We start from the raw sequence: 25645 nt of genomic DNA, 5'->3' as shown, positions 1-25645 counted from the left end.
GATTTCTGTATTGAATAAATGCAGTTCTTTTTAACTATTTATTTTAGATTTTGTTGCATTATGGTAATGACAGTTGTGTAAAATGTGCTTCATTGGGACATGAATGATAAATAATATAAGTATTACAATAATTCCACAAATTACCATAAATTCATGCCAAAAAATAAAGAAATAATGGAAAATGTAACAGCAAAAAAGAAAATGATTTGACCGTGACAAGTTCTTCACAGGTTTTATGTGATTTACCTTAATGCCAAAAAATCTTCTTTTTTTAAATCAAACAGGACTAAGAAACTTAACAAAAGGAGTAAGAACAGAAAACGGGTTACCAAAAAGACTTGAAGACGCCTTGTCGGTTTGATTAATAATTCAGGCGTGGCGTGTGGCATTTCCAGACTGCGTGTGAATAACGCGCTGATCCACATCTCAAGCATTGTCATTTTATCCTGCGTTCAGCTTCCATTTTTGAGGCAGATAATACAGCGGCTCTATATGAGCTGAACTGAGACGAGATGTTATTGTAGGCCCTGCGGCGGCACAGATGTGTGTGAGTGTGTACACATCAGCTCCATCTGCTGAAACTCATGTTATCAGTGTTTGTGTGTGCCAGAAGCATATCTTTTATTTTATTATTTTTATCCTGAGCACCAGAACAGAGTGCTGGAAATAAAGCAGCATGTGTCATGAAGGACAGTGAAAGTGACAGCCGAGTCAGGAAGAAATGCTTTAAAGGGCCAGTGATAAAACAAATACCAAAGTAATATAATATAACGTAGCGTAGCGTAGTGTAGCGTAGCGTAATGTAGAGTAACGTAGCGTAACGTAACATAACATAATACTGTAATATAATATAATATAAAAAACTATCATGCAACTTGCATATTAATAAATCAGTAATGTCAGTAATGTTTAGTGTAAATTACCATAAATTACGGTCTCAAAGTTATATTAAAACCTCTGAGGAACAACTAAAATTCTGTCATGTACTGCTAATAGGCTTTTACAGCTAATCCAGCATTTCATCCAAAGTCAGATTTTCCAGTTTGATATCTCTGACTTTCAACTATAAAAGTATGTTATATTTCCCAACACTTGATGACAAAATGGTAAAATCTCCCTTAGCTTTGCAGGTGTTTAAAATCTCACGCCAAAAAAACAACAAAACAAAAAAACATGCAGACCAATGCTAGCTTTTGTTCTGCAGGTGTATGATTATCAACAGATTACAAGTTACTGTTTTTCACACTCCTGCAAACATTTATAAAACAGGTTCATTTAATGAAGGAACATCTGTGCGTTTAAGTTTCAGAGTTTTAAATCCAACCTTAACTGGCGTACTATTGAGCTTTTCCAAGTAGGAAGTTGGAAAATCTGCTTTAGGCCTGTAAGATGAACTTTAAGCCACCCAGCTCCTCTAATGAGACAATAAAGCTTTGAAAAATCATAATCCACATCCATATTAGCATGTGAGCAGTTCTCCTTTAAGAATCTTGACTTGGCAGGGTCAAGCTAATATGAACAACCCAAGTTTGCTAAACCAAAAGCTAGCATGCAAATGGGAAACAGTAAGCCGTGGGAATAAACCTCTGGCACGGATATCACTTAACTCCACATGTTGTAAAGAAAGTGCTTTACATTAACATTGCGGCCATGTTGAACAGAAGATATCTCTTGATATCTCCTGATAGACGAATGACTCACAGGAACAAAATGAGTCACATTTAATGTAACCATGAATAAACAAACACACTGCTAGCTAGCGTGCAGCATGCAAGTTTATGATACGCACTTTGAAAATTTTCCTCAAATCCTCAATGAAATCCTATCTTTCAATGTATTTTAAGTGTTTCACACAATTATAAATGAAACAACATTTTTGAAGAATGAAAGTAAAAAACAGTAAGACAAACGGTAAAAAATGTGTTGTAACACAAACTAGCATGCTAACTAGCTGAACATATAGCCAAAATAACATTATTTAAACAACCTTAAGTAAATTTACTTGAGAAGCAAAATTGTGTAAGATAATAACACTTGTTTTCAGACAATATAGCTGTGTTCACGCCATGCCATAATTACGGTTATTTTGAGATGACAATATGTAACGTATAGAGGTCACATGGTACAAGCCGAAGCTTCCCAGTTTACAAGTTGTGAGTTCTACAAGGGTGTGAATTACTAACATAATTACAGTAATTACGACATGGCTTGAATGCACACTATATTTTATGTTGAATATGGGGGAGGGGCAAGCATCTGATTGGACAAAAATCTGTGTAGTGTAATCTGTGTAATCTGTGTTTCTCAGAGCAGTTTTTAAGTCTGTTTATGTGCTAAAAGTGATTTTTTTTTAGGAGTGATTAAATCAGTTTATATGCTTGTGATTTTTTTTTACACTATCATCAAAGCTAATATTTTAATGAACAAAAAACACAAAAATAAAAGGTTGGTCTAACTCTTAAGAAACAGAAATACACTTTAGCATACTTTTAAAAAGAGTACTTATTTCAGAATTAAAATACTTCAAAACAATACACTTAAAAGTGAACTGAATATAATGTTTTGGACAATTAATTGCATGTTATTTACAATTGAATGTATTATAGTTTAAACTTTATACCAAACGCAATAAGCTCATCTTAAATGTGCTTTTTGACACACTTAAGTAGGACTTAAGTACATCTTTATATGTAATTTCATAATTACTTCTATTGACTGATATACACATAAAGTACACTGCCAAACAAGCATTTATGAACTAAAATACAATTTATTACTGTATAGTTGCAATTTAGTATACTTAAAAGTAAAACTTTAAATTTGACATTATTAACAAGTGCATTTGCGTTACTTATTTATATATGTAACTCAGATATTTTCTTGTAAATTTAAAAGTAATGTGTTACTTCACAAGTTACTTGAAAAAAATTAATCTGATTATGTAACTCGCGCTACTTGCAGTGCGTCCCCCCCCCCCCAAATTAATAATCGTTCTCATTTTACTAAATTGTGACCACAGTTTAATCAAAACATACTTAAGTTTTTCTACAATTTTCTCAAAATGGCCAAACTGTGTAGGCTAAGAATATAACTGACGGATCTCAGCTCAGTGCGGTGGTCTTACATAAAGGTTTTCTGATATAAATGCTCTGCTAGACATAACATCCACCTTTCAAACGTTCACTCTGTGTATTCCGGTACATTTGTATCCATGGCAGGTAGTGCATGTGAGTTTATAGGCGTACGGGTAGGACTGCTGACCTGTAACTAACAGCTCTGCTCTCAGTTAGAGGGCCAAACAAAGATGAGTGTGCTTCCCTTCCCTCGCTCTCAGCAGCCTAATGCTCGTTTAGCAGAAAAGGTCAGCGCCGAGACAAATAACAATAGCAATCCCACTGCAAGCGGATAAAGAGCGAAGAAAGATAGCGAGCAGCTTCCGTGCGTCAGAATCTCTCCTGACGGTAATTGTTCTCTTGATAACACTAATATTTGTTTGCTTAAAGAAATAAAAATTGAGTATTTACTTTCCTAATAAATGTTCCTGGTCTTACAGCGCATAATTTATCAGTCCAAGTTATTCCCAAGGAAAAAAAAAATGCTTGTTTTTCATCAAAATGTAATATCTTTCTCCGACTCGTAAATAACTTTTCAGCTGAAAACAATATTAAGTATGAATATCATAACCCTCTATTCCCCATTCAATAAAATGAAGTCCTGCCCTACATTATTTCCAACTGAACGTTTTGTTTCTCTCATAAAATATGTCATATTTTGTAAGTTGAATGCAATGTTTTGTTTTGCCAGCTCAAAACGAGGAATATTCCACGTATGTGTCTCAACATTTAGTTTTGGAGTGAAAACTGAGTCTAACAAACATGTCAAAGCCAATTTACTCACTTTTTGGCATATGACGAGTATTAATTTTAGGGAGCGGATGAGTTTAATGAGCTGGATTAAGCTCCTCTCTAACTTGATAAACATATACAGTGATGAAGGTGATCTTGCAGTTCTTTGTAGGCCAGACAGCTTCAAGGTTTCCAGTTTTAGCAGGCGTGTAAATAATTAAAAGCTTCTGAAAGCCGACTATCCCACTGCGCACTGCTCTTGACATTCATTAATACTGACTTCTGAATGACAGCTGAGTAAAACTGCCATCAAATTACTTCCTAAAATGCATTATATTTATTTAAAAAAGGATACTATTCGTCTTATTGTAGTTTTGATTTAAGTATTGCACATTATAAGACATTTTCAGGCTTAAACAGCAACATTACACACTATAGAATGTTGCATAAATGTATATTAATATTAAAAATGATATAATTAATGGACCTTTCTCAATTCTCAGAAGCTTTCAACATTGATAATAATAAGAAATGTTTCTTGAAATCATCATCAAATCATCATATTAGAATGATTTCTGAAGGATCATGTGACTGAAGACTGGAGGAATGATGCTGAAAATTCAGCTTTGATCACAGGAATACATTACATTTTAAAATATATTTAAATAGAAAACGGTTATTTTAAATTGCAATAATATTTACTATTTTTACTGTATTTTTGATCAAATAAATGCAGCTTTGATGAGCATTCTTCATTTATCAAGAAATGGTTTATAAATGTCCATATATGACTGAACTACTGATCTATGTTTGTTAGCAAAACACGAGAGAGAAACTGAAGGAACTAAAAATAGCATAACAGCCAAAAACAGCTACAGGAAATCAAGATTTGCCGGCTGACCCCTAGAGAGGCTTTTACAGAGGCGATGACAAGGCAGAGACACCAATACGTCAGGTTTTATCTTTCCCTGCCCTCATTCATCTTGATAAAAAAGGCAGGTTTTGTGTGAAGGGTCGTCTATAGACCCTCTCTGTTGACCTCTCTCCCTCCCTGTGCGCCGCAGGTTGCTTTTCCCTCTGCCATGAGGAGTAATGATCTGTTCTAATCGGCAGGAATTTCTCTCCGGAGACCCGGCCGACAGTGGCCTGGATTCTGGAATAGCAACTCTCCTTCTGTGGAGAAGAACGTCCCAGATTTCAGCGTGGAAAAGTCTAAAAACCTGCGTTGTCAGTGGTGTAGACTCAAATTTTTTTTTTTTTCTGTTTTTCTCACATAAACGGCTCTAAATCGTTAAAAAAAAGTTTGATTCGGAGTAAAGCATTTGAAAATGGACTGCACATGGACAAATTATGTCTTAGAATCAAAACCAATGGAATAAAATGAACTATATGTGATTTATAATACAGTAAGTATAAAAAAAAAACATTTTAAGTTTATAACAGAATATTTACTTACACTACCGTTCGAAAGTTTTGGGTTAGTACGATCTTTTTTTTTTTTTTTTTAGAGAAATCTACTTTTATTCAGAAAAGGTCTATTAAATCGATCAAAACTGACAGTAAAGATATTTATAATGTTACAAAATAATGTCATATAATCTAATATATATAAATAAATAATGTGAGTATATAAATAATGTGAGCATAAGAGACTTAATGCAGAAACTTAGCAACATCAAACTTTTAAATGGTAGTGTATATATAGAAGTATGTGGGCGTATGGCTTGTCTTCACTTTCATTTGGACTGCCATTATTTCATAAAATACTCTAAAATTCTAAAGTTTGTCCAAGTAATTCAATGACTCCAAAAGAGTAGAAATAATGTATAAACACTTCCCACACTCTATCTTTTGTTACAGAGTTTGCACAATAGAGAATATGAAATTGACATAATTGTGAGTGAAAAGTGTGTAATTTAGCAAAGAAAAAAAAATTATGTCTTGGACAAAGTGTTCAGGAAAAGCTTTCATTATATCGCAAGTGTGTTTTGTCTGTTTGTCAGTACTTGTAGTCAAGAGCCAGCTGCACAGGCATTCAGAAATTTTCACCCGCATGTCAATCAAATATTGTTTGGCTCATTGTGTTGTCTGTGCTAATCTTGCAGGCTGTTTGTTTTTCCTGTCTTTAAGGCAGTTATATATGTCATGTCTTCTCTTTTTAACAGATGATGTGAGGTCGGGCAACATACAAGCAGAATGAATGTTAGAAGTCAAGCCAATTAGATAGAAATGCCAAGGTCATGGGTTCAGTTCCCAGGAAATGCATCAACTAATAAAATGTATACTTAGAAAGCAATTTAAGTCACTTTGGTTAAAAGTGCATGGCAAATATATACAGCAAATGTGGTATTACATTTTTGTCATTTTATAAAAACGTTTGTAGACCTAAATGAAAGCAACATATTTTATTTGGCACTCAAACTATAATAAATATTATAACATTATTAATAATATTATAAATATTGTATCTGTAATTTTAAATAAAATAAAATACAATTTTACAAAAATTGAACATACCTTCAACCCCAAAATTTCCATTTCAATTTTTTTTTATAGAAAATAAATTGAAAAACTTAATAACAATTAATTTATAAAAGTTGATAAAATAAAATAAATTAGAATAAAATGAAAAATAGCGTAAAAATCTTAATGACAATTAAGCACATCCTCAACCCCCAAATTCTCATTAGCAAAATAAATAAATAAATAAATAAAATATATAATAACAATAAAATAAAAAAATATAAATAAATATGATAACATTATTAATTATGTTATGTCTGTTACATACTGTAAAATAAAACATAACATATATATATATAAAAAATATATATATATTAATTAAGCACACCATTAACCCCCTAAATTCATATTAGCATAATGCAGAAAATACTGTAATGCTGTAAAAAAAATCATACTGTCAGGAAATTATCAGCATAGACAAATAGGCCATGATGAGAAAAAGTTTGGGATCAAGTTTGGGAATAAATTAATACTTTATTCAGAAAGGTTTAATTAAATTGATTAGAAGTGACACTAAAGACTAACAATCATATGTGAAGACAACTATTATATAACTACTGTATACAATATATATATCGCTTATAACTACTGTATACAATATATATATATATATATATATATATTAGCCATTACGCAAATTAGATTTTTTATTTGTTATTTGTCAATTTATCGCAATTATGGTAAGGCAGCGTAAGCTTTTCTAAATGAACCCGTCGATTCAAGCTGACTTCTGGATCATCTATTCTTTACCACTCAGTATTTCTCGCTGACAAACAAATCCATAAATAATGGCAAACAAATCTGCCTGTGATTGAATGATTTGACTCTCTTCACAAGTTCAATTCTCGCTCTCTTTCTCTCTGCTGTAGTTTCCGTCAGCAGAAAGCGGTTCGAGACACATTCCTGGCGCTGCCCCGTGGGCTCTGGGGTGTCAGTGTGTAGGCAGACGAGAGTGGGTGGAACATTTCTGATGAAAATAATTGATCGAGGGAGAGAGGCAAAGAGATTCAAAATAGTGAGGCCAAACACAAACGATCACTCGCGGCGTGACGCTGCCTCACCACGCAAACACTCACAGGGCAGAAGTAGAGCTCAAACACCTGTTGTAATTGACACACTGATTACAAGCAACTCTAATGAGATCACGCATTATCGTGAACACTTCTAAAAGTGTCTCACAGGAACATTCCGGGTTATAGCAGCTTGAGCTTTCCCAACAGCATCTGTGTTGTGCTGTCAGTCACAGTTCAGTTTGTGTGAAGGTTTTGTAAAAGACATACACAGAAATTTGTTCTGTTAACAAAGGGCCTGTTTAAATCTGGTATTAAGATGCATTTGTAGAGGAACGAGACACATTCCAGTTTACACCTGGTGTTTTAATCCGTCTCTTCTGTCCACTTTCAACCACTTCTGTCCTGACTTCTTCGAGGGGAGGGTTTAGGGCAGGTAAATGTGTGGGCTTTTTCAGATCTATCAATCTAATGGACGAAATAAACTCATGCAATTTACATATGAACACGACCGGAGACGACGGAAACACATACGAATAACAAGACCAGACGAAGAATGTGAGTGTGTGTTAGAAATAGGGAATGGTGAGAGAACATTGTGCTTGGTACATTTTTCACCTTCAAACCAAACTTGGGTCTTCAGTCGACAAAGTTTAAAGGGGTCATATAATGGCATTTTTGTACAAGCTTAAATGATTCTTTAGGGTCTAAATTAAAAAGTTTGTAATATACTTTAATTAAAAATTCTCATTAGTATTGTAAGAAAATACTCATTTTACCTGGTCAAAAACAACGCTGTTTTCAACACGCCGTTTCAGTGCATGTGTCTTTAAATGATAATGAGCTTTGCTCACCCCGCCCCTCTGTTCTGTGCATACACAACACATTCTCACACCCAAGGCGTCACTTTTTGTCACTTTCAACCATGCTTCAATATCTGACGCTCAAAGCGCCCCCTAGCGTCCATATGTGACGCTTCGGTTATGGGTAGCTTTAGGCGTCATGTAACTGACGCTTTCGGAAGCGTCAATATTCGACGCACAAAGCGCCCCCTAGCGTCCATATGTGACGCTTCGGTTGGGTAGGTTTAGGTCTGTGGTAGGGTTATGCGTCTCAAATGGACGCTAAAGGCTGCTTTGAGCGTCAGATATTGAAGCATGGTTGAAAGTGTTAAAAAGTGACGCCTTGGGTATGAGAACGGTCTGGCATACACCGTTTAACACAATAACACAACAACCATAACGCGTTGTTCATTATAAACGTGGGATTATGAATTATATTGAGAAAGTCGTACATAGAAAACATGCAGTAATGTACCCTGAGTGTAAAAATAGCCGCATTCATCGTGAAGCGTGCTGCAAGCGATTGGCAAAGATTAATATAAATATTAATATAAAGGTTAATAAAACGTTACACTCACTTCTTCTTCTGGAGGTTCAGCAGGAACACGAATAGTTGGTACCGATCCTTTTTTCAGGAGCAGCTTCTTAGCAAAACCAGCTTTATACTGACCCTCGTTTGTAAAGCAGTCTGGTGTGTGAAATGATTCGAGCAAACATGAAAGCATTGACGTTGATCGTGGGGAATAATTAGTGCAGGGCAGTTTGACCAAAAATCAACATCACGTTTTTTTTCTAAATTATACCGGTTTCACGGTTTTTACCGTTTTTTTTTTTTTCAAGCATGATGGGTGTTAACCACATTTTCTACTGAGTGAGAGAGGAAATACTGCAGTAGATTTACTTATAATGCCCTATTTTATTGTCATGAGTGAATATTATAGAAAAAATCCACACTAATATTAATAATACAGGTTTGCAAGGCTGTTTACAAAGAGGTGCCAGCAGGACGCGCTTTAGGAGCGGCAGAAACAGTGGTTTCCCCGGTAACGGCTGTACACAAAGCAGCAACGCTCATAAACACTGCTTTATCAGGAAAGATAAAGAAAGATTCAACCGTAATAACAAAGAAACTTTTCTAAAGACAGTCAGTTCACTTCAGATACGTTAATACAGTATAAAAACACTCGCGCCGCGAGAAAAAAGACACTCTCACCCTCACAGGTCTAGTACCCATTCTAGTCAATGCTTGTGTTTCAGATCGAAGCTTCCCAGAAGCAGCTCTCCACGCCGCTTCGCTAAATATAGGCGCCTAGTCTATTTTGACGCACCGCGTGGAGGACGGAATAAAACCTTGTCGCAGCCGTAATGCGCCGCAGACGTGTGTTCTGTGTTGTAAATGAGGGGTGAGACTGTGTCGCGCAGCGCCGCGTTCCTATTAAAGCGACACACACCGGTATTGCGGTTTATTAAAAATTAATACCGTAACAAAAATAAACACCGGTATTCGGTATGAACCGGTAAACCGCCCAGCACTAGGAATAATCCCTTCGAAAACAAACTCAGCCACTGCGTCTTCAGCGGTTCGGATTTAGGAACATCAAAATGACTGTTGTGTTCCTTATAACACCCAAAAACACCACAATCGCTTAGATGCCATTCTGCTCATAGACAGTGCTCCAGCGTATCAACAATGACCGCGCCGGTCCACGCGGGCTATGATTGACAGCTCGCTCACGAGCGAGGGCAGGTCTGTGTTGAAACGCTGCTGTCAATCAACAATTGTGGGAGGGGCGTTGATTTTGTTCGTCACAAAATCGAACGGCTTGATTTGAGATGGTGAAAAACATATTAGAAGATTAAAAAAAAAAACTGGATGGATTTTTATCAGTTTATGACGGTTGTGTACAGGCACTGCCAACACACATTTCAGTACAATCAACTTGTAAAAGTGCATGAACCATTATATGAACCCTTTAAATCCTGTCTGTCTAGTGCACGTCCCATAATGTTTACGTGTTAGGTCAGTTGGAAGAGAGTAGGTGTCTTTTGTGGCTGTTTGAACACATTCGACCACATCAGCGTTTACACTACGAAAGCAATCCGGTTGAATGCGTTTTTGACTATATCTTGAAATGGTTGAAAGTGGAAAAGCTCAAAACGTTTTAGTCCCTGTTTACACCTGTATGTAGCGTCGTCCACTTGTGATCCGATCGACCAAAACAAGTCAAGTATATGCATATATAAGTATATGTATAAAACACATCTTAATACCAGGTGTAAAAAGGGCTGAAGTATTGAAATTTGCAAATGTGTTTGCACTGAATAAGGCAGTTTATGTTAGAATGGTAAAACATAATTTTCTGAATGTGTTACAAATGTGTTGACGATTTACGTAAAAAAAAAAAAAGTTTTGCCAACAGAACTTTGCTATTTAACAAAAATGTAAAAGTTACACTACAATTGTTTTATGAATTGTTTCATTTACGTACGCATGGTTTAATGAACATTTTAGAAATGTATTCTGTAAAGAAATGCGAGGACACTAAACATTGAAAATTCACGCAAGAATGGTTTTGCGAACACGTTACACAAAAATTTTGCAAAGAAATTTAGTCAATTTTGTTCTTTAAACAAATTATCAGTGTAACAAATAACGGTAACACTTTATTTTACAATGTCCTTTTTAAATATGTTACCATAGTAAAAACAGTAAATTATGCATAATTATATGCAACTAACCTTCAACCAAATCCTAATTCTAATCTGAAACCTAACCTTATAGTAAGTACATGTTGTTAATTAACACTACTCAGTAATTAAATATATGCAATTGCATTGTAACAATGACAACATAAAATAAATTGTAACCCTAATAACTATAATAGTTGCATAATTATTACATGCAACTAACCCTAATCATATGTATTAAGTACATGTAGTTAATTGTTACTCAGAACTTAAATGTATAATTACACTGTAACACGGACACCTTCAAATAAAGTGTAACCAATGGTTTTATTTATGATTTACACATAATTTTCTTCTGTAAACAAATGTGCGGGTACTATATGATACAACAATTTACGTAATAATGGTTGTATGATCATTTTACACACAAATGTGTTCTTTTGTGCCTTTATTTATAGAGTATCTGCGGTGCACAATGAGTTTATGTAAGAATATTTGTACAACCTTTGCAATTGATCAAAATTCATTCTGTAAACAAATCGATTAGGGATGTATGATGCAACAATTTACGTAAGAAACAATTCGATTTAATTTACACAGCGAGTCATTCTACTTTGCCAACAATGAGTGAATTGATTTTCACAGCTCATGTTTGAAATAGTAGAAATCACATTCTTGAAAGCAGGAATCCTGAGCAGTTTGGGTGGCAAGCTTTTCCTCGCAGCTCCAGGTAATGGCATGAGTTTCCCACCTCATTCACACTGTGAGCACAACCCTGCGGTTCTCACAGTGCAGGCTTGGCACAGGAATTTAGGAGCAGGTGCCAGCTCAGTGTCACCTCCACAGAAGATTAGCAAGGATTGGCCGTCGACCGCGCTGCTCAGGACTCTGCTTGCAGTGGGCATCACGGGCACCTCCGGCGGACACTTTGAGGTCTTGCTACATGGTATGCACACATACAGTGAACACAAAGGCAGCCCTATGGATTCTCACCTCGAGTAAAGTGTCAACTGGCATGCAGTGTGGCACACCTGCGCTTAACGGATGGCCAAAGTGAGATATATGCAACAATGTCTGAGTTTGCTCATAGTAAGCTTAACATATTGATTCAGTAACTGTGTAGGCTATGTATATCCTGAATATAGTCTATTTGTTATTCTACCAAGTTAAAAATACTAGCAGACTTATATTCCCATCCATATTTTAACTATAAAATAGATGTATATGTAAATCCTGAATTTAATCCAGAGTTGTAATTCGGACTTATACGTTCTGATGTGAACATGTCTGGTTCAGTCATGAAACTCTAGAGGGCGCGGGTCCTTTACATTCAATCTGTAAGCAATCACATCATTAGCGCATAGCACAAGCTGATTGACCTTCGATGATTCTGCTCAACATTTAAATAGTCTGGTTCATTGTTTGCTGTAAGAGTTCCTCTGAACCCCTCCACCTCCCCCAGCTCCACCTGCCTAGATCTGATATAGTATTTAAGAGTGTCTGTTCATGCTCACAGCAGCAATAACAGCAATAATCCCCAGCAGCAACATAGCAGATCTAGTCCGCCAAGACCAAATACATTAACACTGCCATAATTAAAACATGCTAAAAATATTGAAATATATATTCAGATTTAGATACATATTCTAACTTCTTAGATTTTAGTAAAATAAACTTAATTTACTGTGTTTATCCAATTGATTTGTCCAACATAATTGAACTTTAAAAAAAAGTTAGCTCAACTTTTGGGAAGTAAGAAAGAATCAAAAAAGACTATGCAAAAAAGAAACTAAATAATGAGTAGCGATGTTTTTGCAATGTATATTCTAATGTAAAGATATATATTCAGATCCATATATATATTCAAATATATTTAATGAATCTATAGTCTTACTTATAGATCTATGCATACATACTGTATCCATAATAATTTAACCAATATCAAATGTCTATTGTACACTGTAAAAAAAAATGTTTTACAAGAAAATACTATTTCAGTTTTTTCTACATATAAATGTTAATATAAATAATAAAAACAAAAAATCACGTTCAACTCAAACTTGCAATTTCTTTGTAAGTAAAATACATATATATATTTTTTACAAAATATCATGTTTTTGTTTTTTAAAGTCCCCTGCAGTCAATATTTGTATCCCTTTAAACTCATCTTTGATAATCAAAATGGCATTTAAACGTTTTTTTTTTTCCTGTAAAAATATATTTTTAATGTAACTCCTACACCCTTGCTTTGTTTAGTATATGTGGACTCATGAATATGCAAATTAGTCTCCGCCTCCACTCAATCACACCAGCTCAGAATACCTGTTCCCCTCGGTCAACTGTAGTAAACGCTACACAATGGAAAGTGTAAATATATAGGTTTAATTCAGCTATATATGTCTGAACCTGATTCAGAAGAAGAAGAGGAAGAGTGAATAATCCAGGGTCGTCTACAAGTCGATGTATCAGAATGGTAATGCGTTTTATGTATCGCTCTCTACAACATTGGACACAAAACAGTAATTGATATGATTAAACTTTGGCTTGACTACTTTATCAAACTAATAATGTGTTGCTAATGTAACGCAAACCATGTTCCTATTCAAAACCAGCATCCTTAGAAAGGCTTTGAACATGATGGAAAGTCAGTGGAGAAAAGCCCCACCCCACACGTTACAACATGTTTGTGATGGTTTGTGATTCAAACCGAGTTTTTGAGACTGTCTTTGGTTCACTGCAGATTTGAAGGGAAAATACTCAGCAATGGTTTTGACTGATGAATTTGCATGGTTTGTCTTAAAGCATATTAAAAACATGTAAAACAACATTAAAAGCTTGATTTTCACCACAGAGGGACCTTAAATCTTACAAAACTAACCTCATAGTTCTCTGCCAGGTGACCGTTATATAGAAAAGTCATGTAATCAGAGAGGTCACATCAAAACAACGCTCCTGTTCATTCGTACATGTGATTTCTAGAATCTTCTGCCTGAAGGTCTTTATCTTTGGTGGTTTGGATGAGGGCTTCTTTACAGCTTAGCCGTAGCTCTGTAAAGGTCACCGTATGCATAAAACTTTTCGGCTGTCCTTTGTAGGGTGAACTTTACTCAAACAAAAGAAAATTGTTGGAAAATGTCAGCTACTGGATATGGATCTGTCAACAAAGTAACATATTTGAATAGTGCTATCCGATAATAAGACTTGAGACTGCTACTCACTGTATGCTGTAAAAATGTATTAAAACAACTGAAGCTTTGCTCAATGCTGTTCTGATGTCTTATGTGGTGATTCCCTGTACATTCTAGTGAGGTGTAAGAAATTATGCCATAGTATAGATGTGGAAAGAGACTATTTTTAACTGAGAAAAGGCGACAAATAAGCTCAACATGGCGCCTGCAGTAATACCTGCCTGTGCGTTTGTGCCCCAGAAGAAAACAACTGTGACAGACAAGATCTAAGTCACACACAAAAACTGCCTTTTTGGAGGAATATTAGTGGCACATCATTGGCTCTACCTGGCTTGTGGGGTCGGGAAAAGCAGAATACGTTTTTTTCTTGTCTGTGAAGTAGATATTATTCGTTCGTTGCCACTTTCTGAGCAGTCGTATTTCAAAACGTCCTCAGATAACACTAAAAACTCATGTCTGCCGGCAAAATTATTTTACGCATATCTTCAAATAATACAAAATGAATAACTTTATGTGTTATGTGAATGTTTCAGAAATATGTAGGTGCTGCATGATTCATCAATTTACACAACAATGGTTTTCCGAAAAAAAAAAAAATTCACAGGGATTGTAAATGTGCTGCATGATGCCGCAATTAACGTAAAAGTTATATAAAAATTACGTAAAAGTTTTGCGAACAATCTGCTCCGTGATTTTTTCTCTAGATAAATTTGCCAGCGCTGCATGATTCGTCAATTTACGCAAGAGGCTTTATAGAAAAACTTTTCAGAAATTTGTTTCTTAAACAAAAGTGTTTGTGCTGCATGATGCCGCAATTTGCGTAAGGAAAGTTTTGAGAAACAAATTGCACAGAAATTTGTTCTGTAGACGAATTTGTCGGCAGTGTGTGATGCGCTAATTTACGCAAGAGGTTTTATAGAAAATTTGTTCCGAATTCTTTTCTTTAACAAATGAGTTTGTGTTGCATGATGCCGTAATTTACGGAAGAAAAGTTTTGCGAGCAATCTGCACAGAAATTTGTTCTGTAGAAGAATTTGTCGGCACTGTATAATGTGTCAATATACGTAAGAGTGGTTTTACGGAAAATTTGTTTCTTAAGTGAATGTGTGCTGCATGAAGGAACAATTTATGTGCTGTTTTTTGAACAATTTACACAGGAATTCATCCTGTAAACAAATCGGTCAACACTCTAATGTCCGTCAATTTACACAAGTGCTTATATGAACGTTGTGCACAGAAATTTGTTCTATAAACAAATGTATCAGTACAAATTTCAACAGAAGTTTGTTCTGTAAACAAATTTGTCACTGCTGTATGATGTGAGAATTTATATTAAATTGGCTTTACAAACTATTTACGCCAGAAATGTAGAGTATCTTAGTATTTGGAGTATTTTAGAAAGGTTGCATTACATACAACAGTAGAAACAATAGGCCTTTGAGTAAGCACTGCAAAGTAAGCACCCTTGCTGTTAAAATTTTGAAAGATCACTGCTACATATTTCCAATCAGTCAAATGGCATTTATAGTAAAACGCATGTATTGACTTCATTTTGTAGCACTGAAAAAACAACAACAACAAAACAAGTCATTTCAACCATCCTCCTGTAACAAGACAACTGTTACAAAGCAAGCGGATATTACGGGTTTAATTTTCGTGTGGGACTCAGTTTGTCTCATTGATTGAAATCATCTTGGAATGTTAATTTATAGGGATGTATACTATTTATTTATTTTTTGTCAAAGACATTTCTGCAAAATAAATGGTTAGTTGCACTTCATCATTTGCACAAAGAATTGCGTTTCCCTGCTTCATAATAGGCATCAGTTGAAAACTACAGTAGATTTAGCTTCACATTCAAACAGGGTCACTGCAGACCAATGGATCAACAGGGATACAAACAAACACACTGGACAGATTGTAAAATCCATAATATTGAGTATGAACAATGCATCAGTTTACCTTGATTGTGGGTTTCTTGGTGGAAAACCCTCTGTACCATCCTGAAACAGACAAAACGCAAATGTTAGTTGAGAAACATTGACATTAAATTATAGTAAATCAGATACTAACATCAGAAACAACATGCCAATGGGGAAAACCTTAAAATGAAAATACATTCTCTGAATATCTAATAATTTTAGACATTTTTACTAGAAAATTGCTATTAAGATAAAATATCACAATTAAGAAAAGCATAGCAATTCAATAAATGTGTTGAGATTGAATGTAGTGCCTATGAGGTATACTTTAAGTGTGTTAAGGGACATCTTACCCCAAAGGGTGTCCTGGCCCTTGTAGTTTTTGTACATCCATAATATGCACCCATGAAATATATATCCAAATGTCATTTCTTTTTTCGTCAACATACTGTATGCTGTGTGCAAACACTCTTGACTTTTTGACTGAAAAAGTACTTCACTGTGTTTCTAATGCATTGAATCGCATTTTCACATCAACTCTGCCATGTTGAATGCCATATCTTTTAGATGAGGTGGAACATAAAGACTGGAACTCATTGTACACTAAGGTCTGGGCCATCAATTTCACTGGCTGATGTCCAGAACATCTCAGAAATTCTGCCTCCCAGCAGATTCAACACTGCCGCAGAATCCAACCAACATTATAATAAGCTTTCAGGCCGTAATAAATGAGCTCAGCGTGTTCAAATCTCAAGTCTCTGCACAGTATGTCACCTTAATAATACAGTAAGAAAGCCAGCTGTTAGCAACGCTAGCCACATAAAGAGCTACGCAATGACATTTAATCATGACTAAATAGTTGCCTAGAGTATTTGCTGTGTTAAACATCTGAGAAATGTGAAATGGCTTCTCGAACAAGAAACAAATGTAGGGTAAGACTTGAGATCCAGCAATAGAAAACCTCAAGCAGAGCCACCATCCAATCAATTCCCCCTAGACAAAAACTGTTTTTTCTTGTTCGAGAAGCCGTTTCACTCGGATATACATCACAACAGGGAAGAAAAGAATGTTGCAACTTCCGTTGCATGCCGACTTTAATGATAAAGATAAAGATAAAGAGCATTTTTTATGTTTTACACTCATTGGTTGATTTCCCAGAAGAGTATAAACACAATTTCAAAACATTGCTCTGTTTGACACCCCATGAGCACCCTGTCCAGGGGTGTGTTTCCCAAAAGCATCATTAGCCAACTATGGTTGCAAGTTCTGTCGTTATCAGAAACCATCATTCCAACAAACATTCGCAAACAGCATCGCAAACTTGTGTGTTTGGAACGACAGCTCTCGACCTGTGGTTAGAAGCAGAGTTTCTTGTTTGCATGACATGTGGACTTAATAAATCCTTATCTTAAGTCAAATAAGCAAGCTGACATTCAGGACAAATCTATATCTTTTATTTAGAATACATACAAATGTAATTTATATCTTTTAGTTTGTCAAGAGATTTAAAGCAGTGTTTTTGAAGAGTGCGCATGTGCGAATGTGCTCTAGTAAACAAGAACGAGCCTATGATTGATTCTGGAAATAAAGCAAAATAACTGAGAAAAATTAGAAATAGTCCTCAGATGTCATGTCCGTAATTTACAGTAAAACATCTTGCATTAATTCGATCTCAAACGGTTTCATTAAAAGTAGTTATTACTCCACCACCTGCGAGAAATCATTAACCAGCGTGGTTGAACGACCACTTTGCGCCAATATGGTTTCGGGAAACAGTTGTGACTAGCTAGTTGATTTCTTCAATGATGCATCGTACTATGATAGTTAGCAGCGAGTTACGTCGTTGTACGGGAAAAACACCCCAGTTCAACATAGCAACAAGAGCTCATCCAATGGCGTCGATATAAGGCGGGGCTACCTGGCCAATGGCAAACGAGGGGAGTGTTCAGGAAACCTGTTTGAAAATGGTCAGAATCCATCCTGCTTTAAAGAGCTCGAACATTTAAAGCAGCAGACGACAAAACTGCAGCGCACACTTAGAATAAACAATGTTATGTCCATTGGTGTATATGCTTATATAGTTATCATTATAGTTCTCGTTCTTGGTGTGAACTGGCCTTGGATGGTAACAGTGCTGCCTTACCAAACCCTGTGTAACTTTGTGATGATGGGACATGGGACTCGGTAGAGAATCTGTTTAAAAAGGAAAGTGAAATTGTTGGTGTGTGATGCAATTGTTAATGCAGCCATTTGTAAACAATTTGCAGCGACAACCGTGGAAAATATTCATAAGCTTGGCTGCTAACATCACTCACACCTGTGGCCATCTGTCTCGAACGCAACCCAGACTCCGCCGCATTAATCATCGCAGTCTATCTTTGTTAGTATTCACCCCAGGTGCATCTTAAAAACGTCAGAGGTGCACTTTGTAATTAGCTATTTGGTTTATGCAAGGAATGAGCGGGTCACGTCCGTCAGCGTTAGCCGTTTCCATTATCACTTTCCATTTAGCACCAAAATAAACCATGCTATTAGCTAATGAACAGCATTGCCGGCAAAGGGTTGTGTGTCAGTTTGTGTGACATAAAATGTTACTGCTGTGTACCGGGTCCAGATGGGTGTCAACACATTTTTAGCTTATTAGCAATGTGGAAATGATTTTGCCGTTAGTTTGCTAGAAGTTGGCGCACTGTAGCTAGCAAACAAGAGGTTTAGGTGTTCCCTAGAGAAGAATCCAGACCAAAACCACCACAAAAAAGTTTTCAGTGTTGTAACAAACAGTGTGTGGACGTGTTTGTGCTAGAGGCTGACTGTAGGCATTAGCTGTAATGGATTAGCAGACGGCTCATGTTTGCTGGCGTGAGACTTCCATGTGGGCATGAGGAAACTCGGCATCAACACGCAGCTGCCAACAAACAAACACCTGATGAAAAGTGTCATCTCTCTCTGTGTCTCTCAACAGGTTTACACTACAGGGACTTGTTGAGCTGTCAGATTGTTCATGTTCACAGCTGTGAACGGTCACATGTCTATCTCAAGAGGTTTTGCTCTTTAGGGGCACACCCTTGTGGGATGAATACCGGACCACTGTCTGTATGTCTGTCAGTCCATCTATGTGTCTGTTTGTCTATCTATCGGTCTATCTATCTTCCTGTCTGTTTATCTACCTGTCTATCTTTCTATACGTGACCCTGGATCACAAATCCAGTCACAAGTTGCACGGGTTCCATGAAGATATTTAGTCAATTTCTATCTATCTATCTATCTATCTATCTATCTATCTATCTATCTATCTATCTATCTATCTATCTATCTATCTATCTATCTATCTATCTATCTATCTATCTATCTATCTATCTATCTATCTATCTATCTATCTATTCAATTCAATTCAGAATCGCTTTATTGGCATGACTGTACATAATACAATATTGCCAAAGCTTGGAATACATATAATAACTATAAAGACATCAAAATAATAAAATATTATAACATACCTTAAATTTAAATGTAAATGAATTGTACAAATTAACAGTGTTATAAATTAAAATATGTGTGAACATTTGATACCACGGTGTTTTAACATTCACACACACACACACACACACACACACACACATTACTGAAGGTCACTGTGTTGTACAGTAAGGAAACACACTGAGGTCAGACACACACATTACACACACATTCACCTCAGGCTGTGGCACACACACACACACACACACACACACACACACACACACACACACACACACACACACACACACACACACACACACACACACACACACACACACACACATATCTGGCAGCCAGTGCTGCTGTCTGTCCCTCTCCTAGTATCATCTTTATCTGTTCTACTTCAGTCATGGCTGTAAAGTTCTGTATTAAGTTAGTGAATTTGTTTAAGTAGAGGTCTCTGATTGAACTGTATTTGTGACAGTGAAGGAGGAAGTGCGTCTCTGTCTCGATCTCCCCTGTTCTACAGTGAACACACAGCCTTTGCTCTCGGGGTAACCAGCTCTTTCTGTGTCTGCCAGTCTCTCTCTCTCTCTCTCTCTCTCTCTCTCTCTCTCTCACACACACACACACACACACACACACACACACACACACACACACACACACACACACAGACAGACACACACACACACACACACACACACACACACACACACACACACACACATACACACCTTTGCTCTCGGGGTAACCAGCTCATTCTGTGTCTGCCAGTCTCGATGGCTAGGCTGTGTTCACTCAGCCTGTACTTGCTCAGGATCACACAGACTCTCTCACACACACTATGAGAGAGATCTATCTATCTATCTATCTATCTATCTATCTATCTATCTATCTATCTATCTATCTATCTATCTATCTATCTATCTATCTATCTATCTATCTATCTATCTATCTATCTATCTATCATCCATCCATCCATCCATTTATCCATCCATCCATCCATCCATCCGTATGTCTGTCTGTCTGTCTGTCTGTCTGTCTGTCTGTCTGTCTGTCTGTCTGTCTGTCTGTCTGTCTATCTATCTATCTATCTATCTATCTATCTATCTATCTATCTATCTTCCTGTCTATCTACCTGTCTGTCTGTCTGTCTGCTATCTATCTATCTATCTATCTATCTATCTATCTATCTATCTATCTATCTATCTATCTATCTATCTATCTATCTATCTATCTATCTATCTATCTATCTATCTATATATCATCCATCCATCCATCCATCCATCCATTTATCCATCCATCCATCCATCCATCCATCCGTCCGTCCGTCCGTCCGTCCGTCTATCTATCTATCTATCTATCTATCTATCTATCTATCTATCTATCTATCTATCTATCTATCTATCTATCTATCTATCTATCTACCTGTCTGTCTGTCTGTCTGTCTGCTATCTATCTATCTATCTATCTATCTATCTATCTATCTATCTATCTATCTATCTATCTATCTATCTATCTATCTATCATCCATCCATCCATCCATCCATCCATCCGTATGTCTGTCTGTCTGTCTGTCTGTCTGTCTGTCTGTCTGTCTGTCTGTCTATCTATCTATCTATCTATCTATCTATCTATCTATCTATCTTCCTGTCTGTCTACGTATCTGTCTATTTGTCTGTGTATCTTCCTCTCAGACTCTGTCTATCTATCTGTTTGTCTCTCTTCATGTCTCTTTTTTGTCTGTCTATCTACCTGTCTGTAAGTATATCTACATGCCTTTCTGTATATCTATCTATCTGTCTGTCAGTCTATCTATAAGTCTGTATGTTATCTACCTGTCTGTGTCTATATTTAAGGGCTGGGTGCTGTTTACAGTTAAAGGGAAACTCCCAATGAGCACAACCAGTCAAATATCCTGTCAAGTCTTCATACACAGACTTCCCCTCAATTACCATTGGATGACACTGCAAAATCTTCAGTTCTGTTCAGTCAGACCACTGTCCACTGCAGGCCACCATGACACTCCAGAACCCGGAGCTTTCAAAAGCTTCGATTTTCCAGGCATCCATTACCTCAAAAGCATGGCACTGCAGCAAAACAATCAATACGTACAGCAAACTGCTAACCCTGTGAATCAGAGAACTGATTATCCCAGTCCTTGAGGCTAAAGCCCAAACTCTCACCTCACCTGGTGACCCGCAGCTAATCCACTGTCCCCTACAAACAATCTGTTTATCTATCAATACACATTCAGTCCTTCAGAATGTGCAGTAAAGCATATTTTAAGATGTTTTCCATCATTTATTCACCCTCATCTCATTCCAAATCTGTCTGACTTTCATCAAAAAGTGAACAAATAATGTGTTCAAGTCACTATTTACCATAGAATGAAAGTAGACTGTGATTTTTGACAACTATGAAGGACCAAAAATCACTAACATTCTTGACAATGAGCAACAAATTGCACCCAGGACTGCTTAAATTCACACCTTAGGTAGAATTGGAGGGTTTTGTGTTTTGCCACTTTCACAGACTGAAACATATTTCTTCCTCCTTTAAAAGGCTGTATTTCACTGGCTGAGGTACAATGCGGCTTGCATCTCTCACTCCTCGCCCGCAGGCTCTGAATATCAGGTTGAGCCATGACCGTTGACAGCTCTTGGGAACGAGCATTTTTTATTACTGACCTTTAAACTGCGACACTCTGAAATTGAGCCACTTTTCTTTCAGGACCCAGAGGGGAACTGAAGCGAAAATCTATGAAAACTCTGTTACCTGGAAGTGAATTTGTGCGGATTGCGTTTTCTGAATTACTTTTAAATTCAAATTGTATTAACAATGCTGACCCACGTTTGCAATAAGTGACTTTTTTCATTAATGCATTTAAAGAGAGAAGTACATACCCAAAATGTTCACTGGTTTGTGCGATTTTGGGAGGATCTTCAAGGATTTTTCAACACAAGCCATGTCCACACTAATACGTTTTCGTTTGAAAACGCATCTTTTTCTCTCCGTTTTGGCCATCCGTCCACAGTGAGACGGCGTTTTTATTAATGAAAACAAAGCTTTTTGAAAACGCACTCCAAAGTGGATAAATTTGAAAACGCTGTTTTTGCATTGTATTGTGGACTGTCAAAACGGAGGTATTTAAGCACGATGACGTAAGTTTAGTCATGTGACGCATATTGTACCATTTTATACCGGTATTATGCCTGTTATGTGCTATTCACTTTCACACTGTTGCTAAAATATGTTACTTGCATGCAAACTCTTTTTGAGTTTGAAAAATTCAGAAAAATTCCCCGTTTTCAAATGTATCCGGATTAATGTAGACGTAGCCAACGTAAACTGATTCAAGAAGAAATGCAGACAAAAGGTGACCATCAACATAATTTTGAGCTGTTTCTTCTTGCTAAATCTAGAAGATCTTGCTTCATTTACTGCCTGGACAAGTGCTCTTCTCATAGTGTTCCTGATAAAGGAAGATTACTCAAAGAAAAAGTGAGTGAGGTCTCGATCAATACTAGACGACTGACGTGCCACGGCTAATATCACATGATCGGTCCTGTTATCTGAGCGAGCCAGCACATCCAGGCCAGGGTGCCGATGTACAGCTTTCATCAAAGCAATCGATGCTACGGCCATGAATCAGAGCCCTAGTCCTGAGATGGGTACACAACAATCCCATTAACTGCATCTGCAGGACTGAGGTAACGGTAGGCTAAAGCTAGCTAACAGTGCTGTTACGTGCAAAAAGTCACAAAAGAAAGCCAAACTAACCATAAATATAACATGCGTGACTGTTCTGTCGGCTGAAGAAAAGAGGCGCCCTCAAATTCTGTGCTGAAAGTCTCTCGGTTCCATTTAAGTATTCAGAATTATCTGGGTTTCTAAAGTACAGACTGCCGGCAGCACAAGTTACACGCTGAGCGAAAAACGCAGAGACAGGAGATTTTGTCTTGCAATATACAGGACAATCTGAATGAAGAGTGGGTGGAAAATGTTGATATGTCTCGTGGCACTTTCCATGAAGAGGTTACGAAAAAAAAGGGTTTGAAACTCTATTTAAAAAATGTATTTTTTCAACAAATGGTCATGAATAACCATCAGAAAATGCTTTCTGCTCACCTTAGGGGTCAAACTAAGTATTATATAAGCTGTTTTGTTGTTTTAGAAACAAACACGAAATAAACTTGAAGCGAATTCATTTAAAAATGATTAAAACAGAAGAATGGGTAACAGGGTTGAATTTGGCTACACTTTATTTCGATGGTCCATGACATTCTACAAACTATAAGTAACTTTGCAACTACTGTACATGTCAACTTAAGTTGTAAGCATGTAGTTGCGAAGTTACTTATAGTATAGTAGGGGTGGGACATAATATGGATAGGGTAATATATCGTTGTCTTTTCTCCATGCGATACGAGAATCGATACGCTGGCGACAAATATCGATATTTTAATTAATAAAATAAGGCGCTCTAAATAGACTTCCCTGCTCCCAGCGTCACTACTTCATGGCTCCTAGAGGTGGCGCTCCACACATGAATGAGGGAAACGTGAACATAAGTTAACTAGCCTAAGAAAAAAAGGTTTTTAACAGGATGGCGGACAGCAGTGTGAGTAAAATAATAGATGCCCAAACCACATTTAAGTCCAAAGCCTGGAGTCGCACTTCGCCTTTATACCATTAATGGGACAAACAAAATCAACAAAGAGTACGCAATATACAAGAACTGCCTGGTAAAAGTAAAGTGCACGGGTAATACCACGAACACGAATGCCACTTGCAACGCCATCACCCGGAGCTCATTGAAAATGTTTAATTTACTTTAATGTTCAATTTAATTTACAGACTGAAAAACTTTTTGTGCTGTTTTCTGACAGTTTGAACTTTAATAAAGAGAAAACCTGCACTTAACCTTTTCACAGGCCCTTTGTTTTCAAAGTTAGACAGATATCGTGATGTATTTTTGTAGGATTGTCTAGTAATATATTGATTATTGGATTATCGGTATTGTGAGCCATGTATTGTGTATTGTATCGTATCATGATGTATTGTGTATCGTAATGTATCGTATCGTGAGGTACCCTGTGATTCCCACCACAACCTAAACTGAGCCGTCACTTTGTTGGACGAGATGGTTTGGAAACAAAATGTTGGTTTATAATTTACGGATTTCCGTGTTTTCACTGTTATACTGTTAGGGGGCGCTATTACTCATCTTCTGAACGAGCACAGAATCAGGAGATGAAGAAGCAAAAACAAGCATTATCATACTGTATGTAAGCAGATGCACATGTAAAATAACGTGATCATCAACATTAAACGTTACTGAATGAAATGTCGACCCAGGACGATCTCTAGGACTGTGAAGCTTTGAGGGTGTTGATGATCTCGAATTACTTCATCTGTGTTTTGATCACCGTTCTTTGAATATGATCCAGATGTAGTCTTTGACAAAAACGTGATTTTCTCACACTTTTTATTCAAAATGTTGCTTTTTTTATGAAACTTGCACACATTGAAGTGATGATAAAAAAAAAAAAAGAATGCATCAAGCTAACATAAAATGAGATTTTGATTTAAAAGCAGAGGGCCTGTTCTTTCCTTTGATATATTGCATATTCAGATATTCAAACAACAAAATATTCTGGGAGCCATGAAAATGATTAAAAAAAATGCTGGTGGCTGGCAACGCTGGAGTGGAGATAATTAATAACTTATGTTATGATGTTATTGTGTGATGAGACACCAATTTCTACTGTATTCATGGAATGTGTCTTTTATATATTATTAAGATTTTTCATCAACACCTGTAAAAAAAGGTTTTCCAAAAACATTAGCTTAAAAGTGTTACGGTACTCCTGGAGAATGACTTACCCTCACACTTTTCCAGGATCTGAACCGTTTCTCCAAGTTCTAGAGTCAGACCGTGTGACACGTGTCCTCGGAAACTACAGACCACTGGAAAAGATAAAAGAGAAGAAGAAAACGAGTTAGATGTGTATTAAAAGCATTCAGAAAAGATGCATTCAAAATAAAACCACAAAACAATTTGCTCTTAAAAGTGATGTCTGTAATGTGTGTTACTACCCTCCTAAACAGATTTGCCTGTCTGCCATTGGTCAGATCACCCCGCCCCCTGCTCATGCTATT

The 25645-nt window shown here is 36.6% G+C and overlaps 1 protein-coding gene across 1 annotated transcript in view; it reads right to left on the bottom strand.

The window, feature by feature from the left end:
• dock3 (dedicator of cytokinesis 3) overlaps positions 1–25645 on the bottom strand; it is a 188994-nt gene that overhangs the window by 117812 nt on the left and 45537 nt on the right. The window contains exons 2-3 of the mRNA XM_081385563.1: positions 25370–25453; positions 16059–16099 (exon numbers count right to left, since the gene is read on the bottom strand). Coding sequence (XP_081241689.1) covers positions 16059–16099; positions 25370–25453 — 125 coding nt within the window. The remainder of the gene's footprint in view (positions 1–16058; positions 16100–25369; positions 25454–25645) is intronic.

This window comes from Scardinius erythrophthalmus, assembly GCF_964197995.2.
Source record: "Scardinius erythrophthalmus genome assembly, chromosome: 14".
In the NCBI taxonomy this organism is placed as follows: Eukaryota; Metazoa; Chordata; class Actinopteri; order Cypriniformes; family Leuciscidae; genus Scardinius; species Scardinius erythrophthalmus.
The sequence above is the reverse complement of the archived record's forward strand: the minus strand, read 5'-3'. Positions and strand labels throughout refer to the sequence as shown.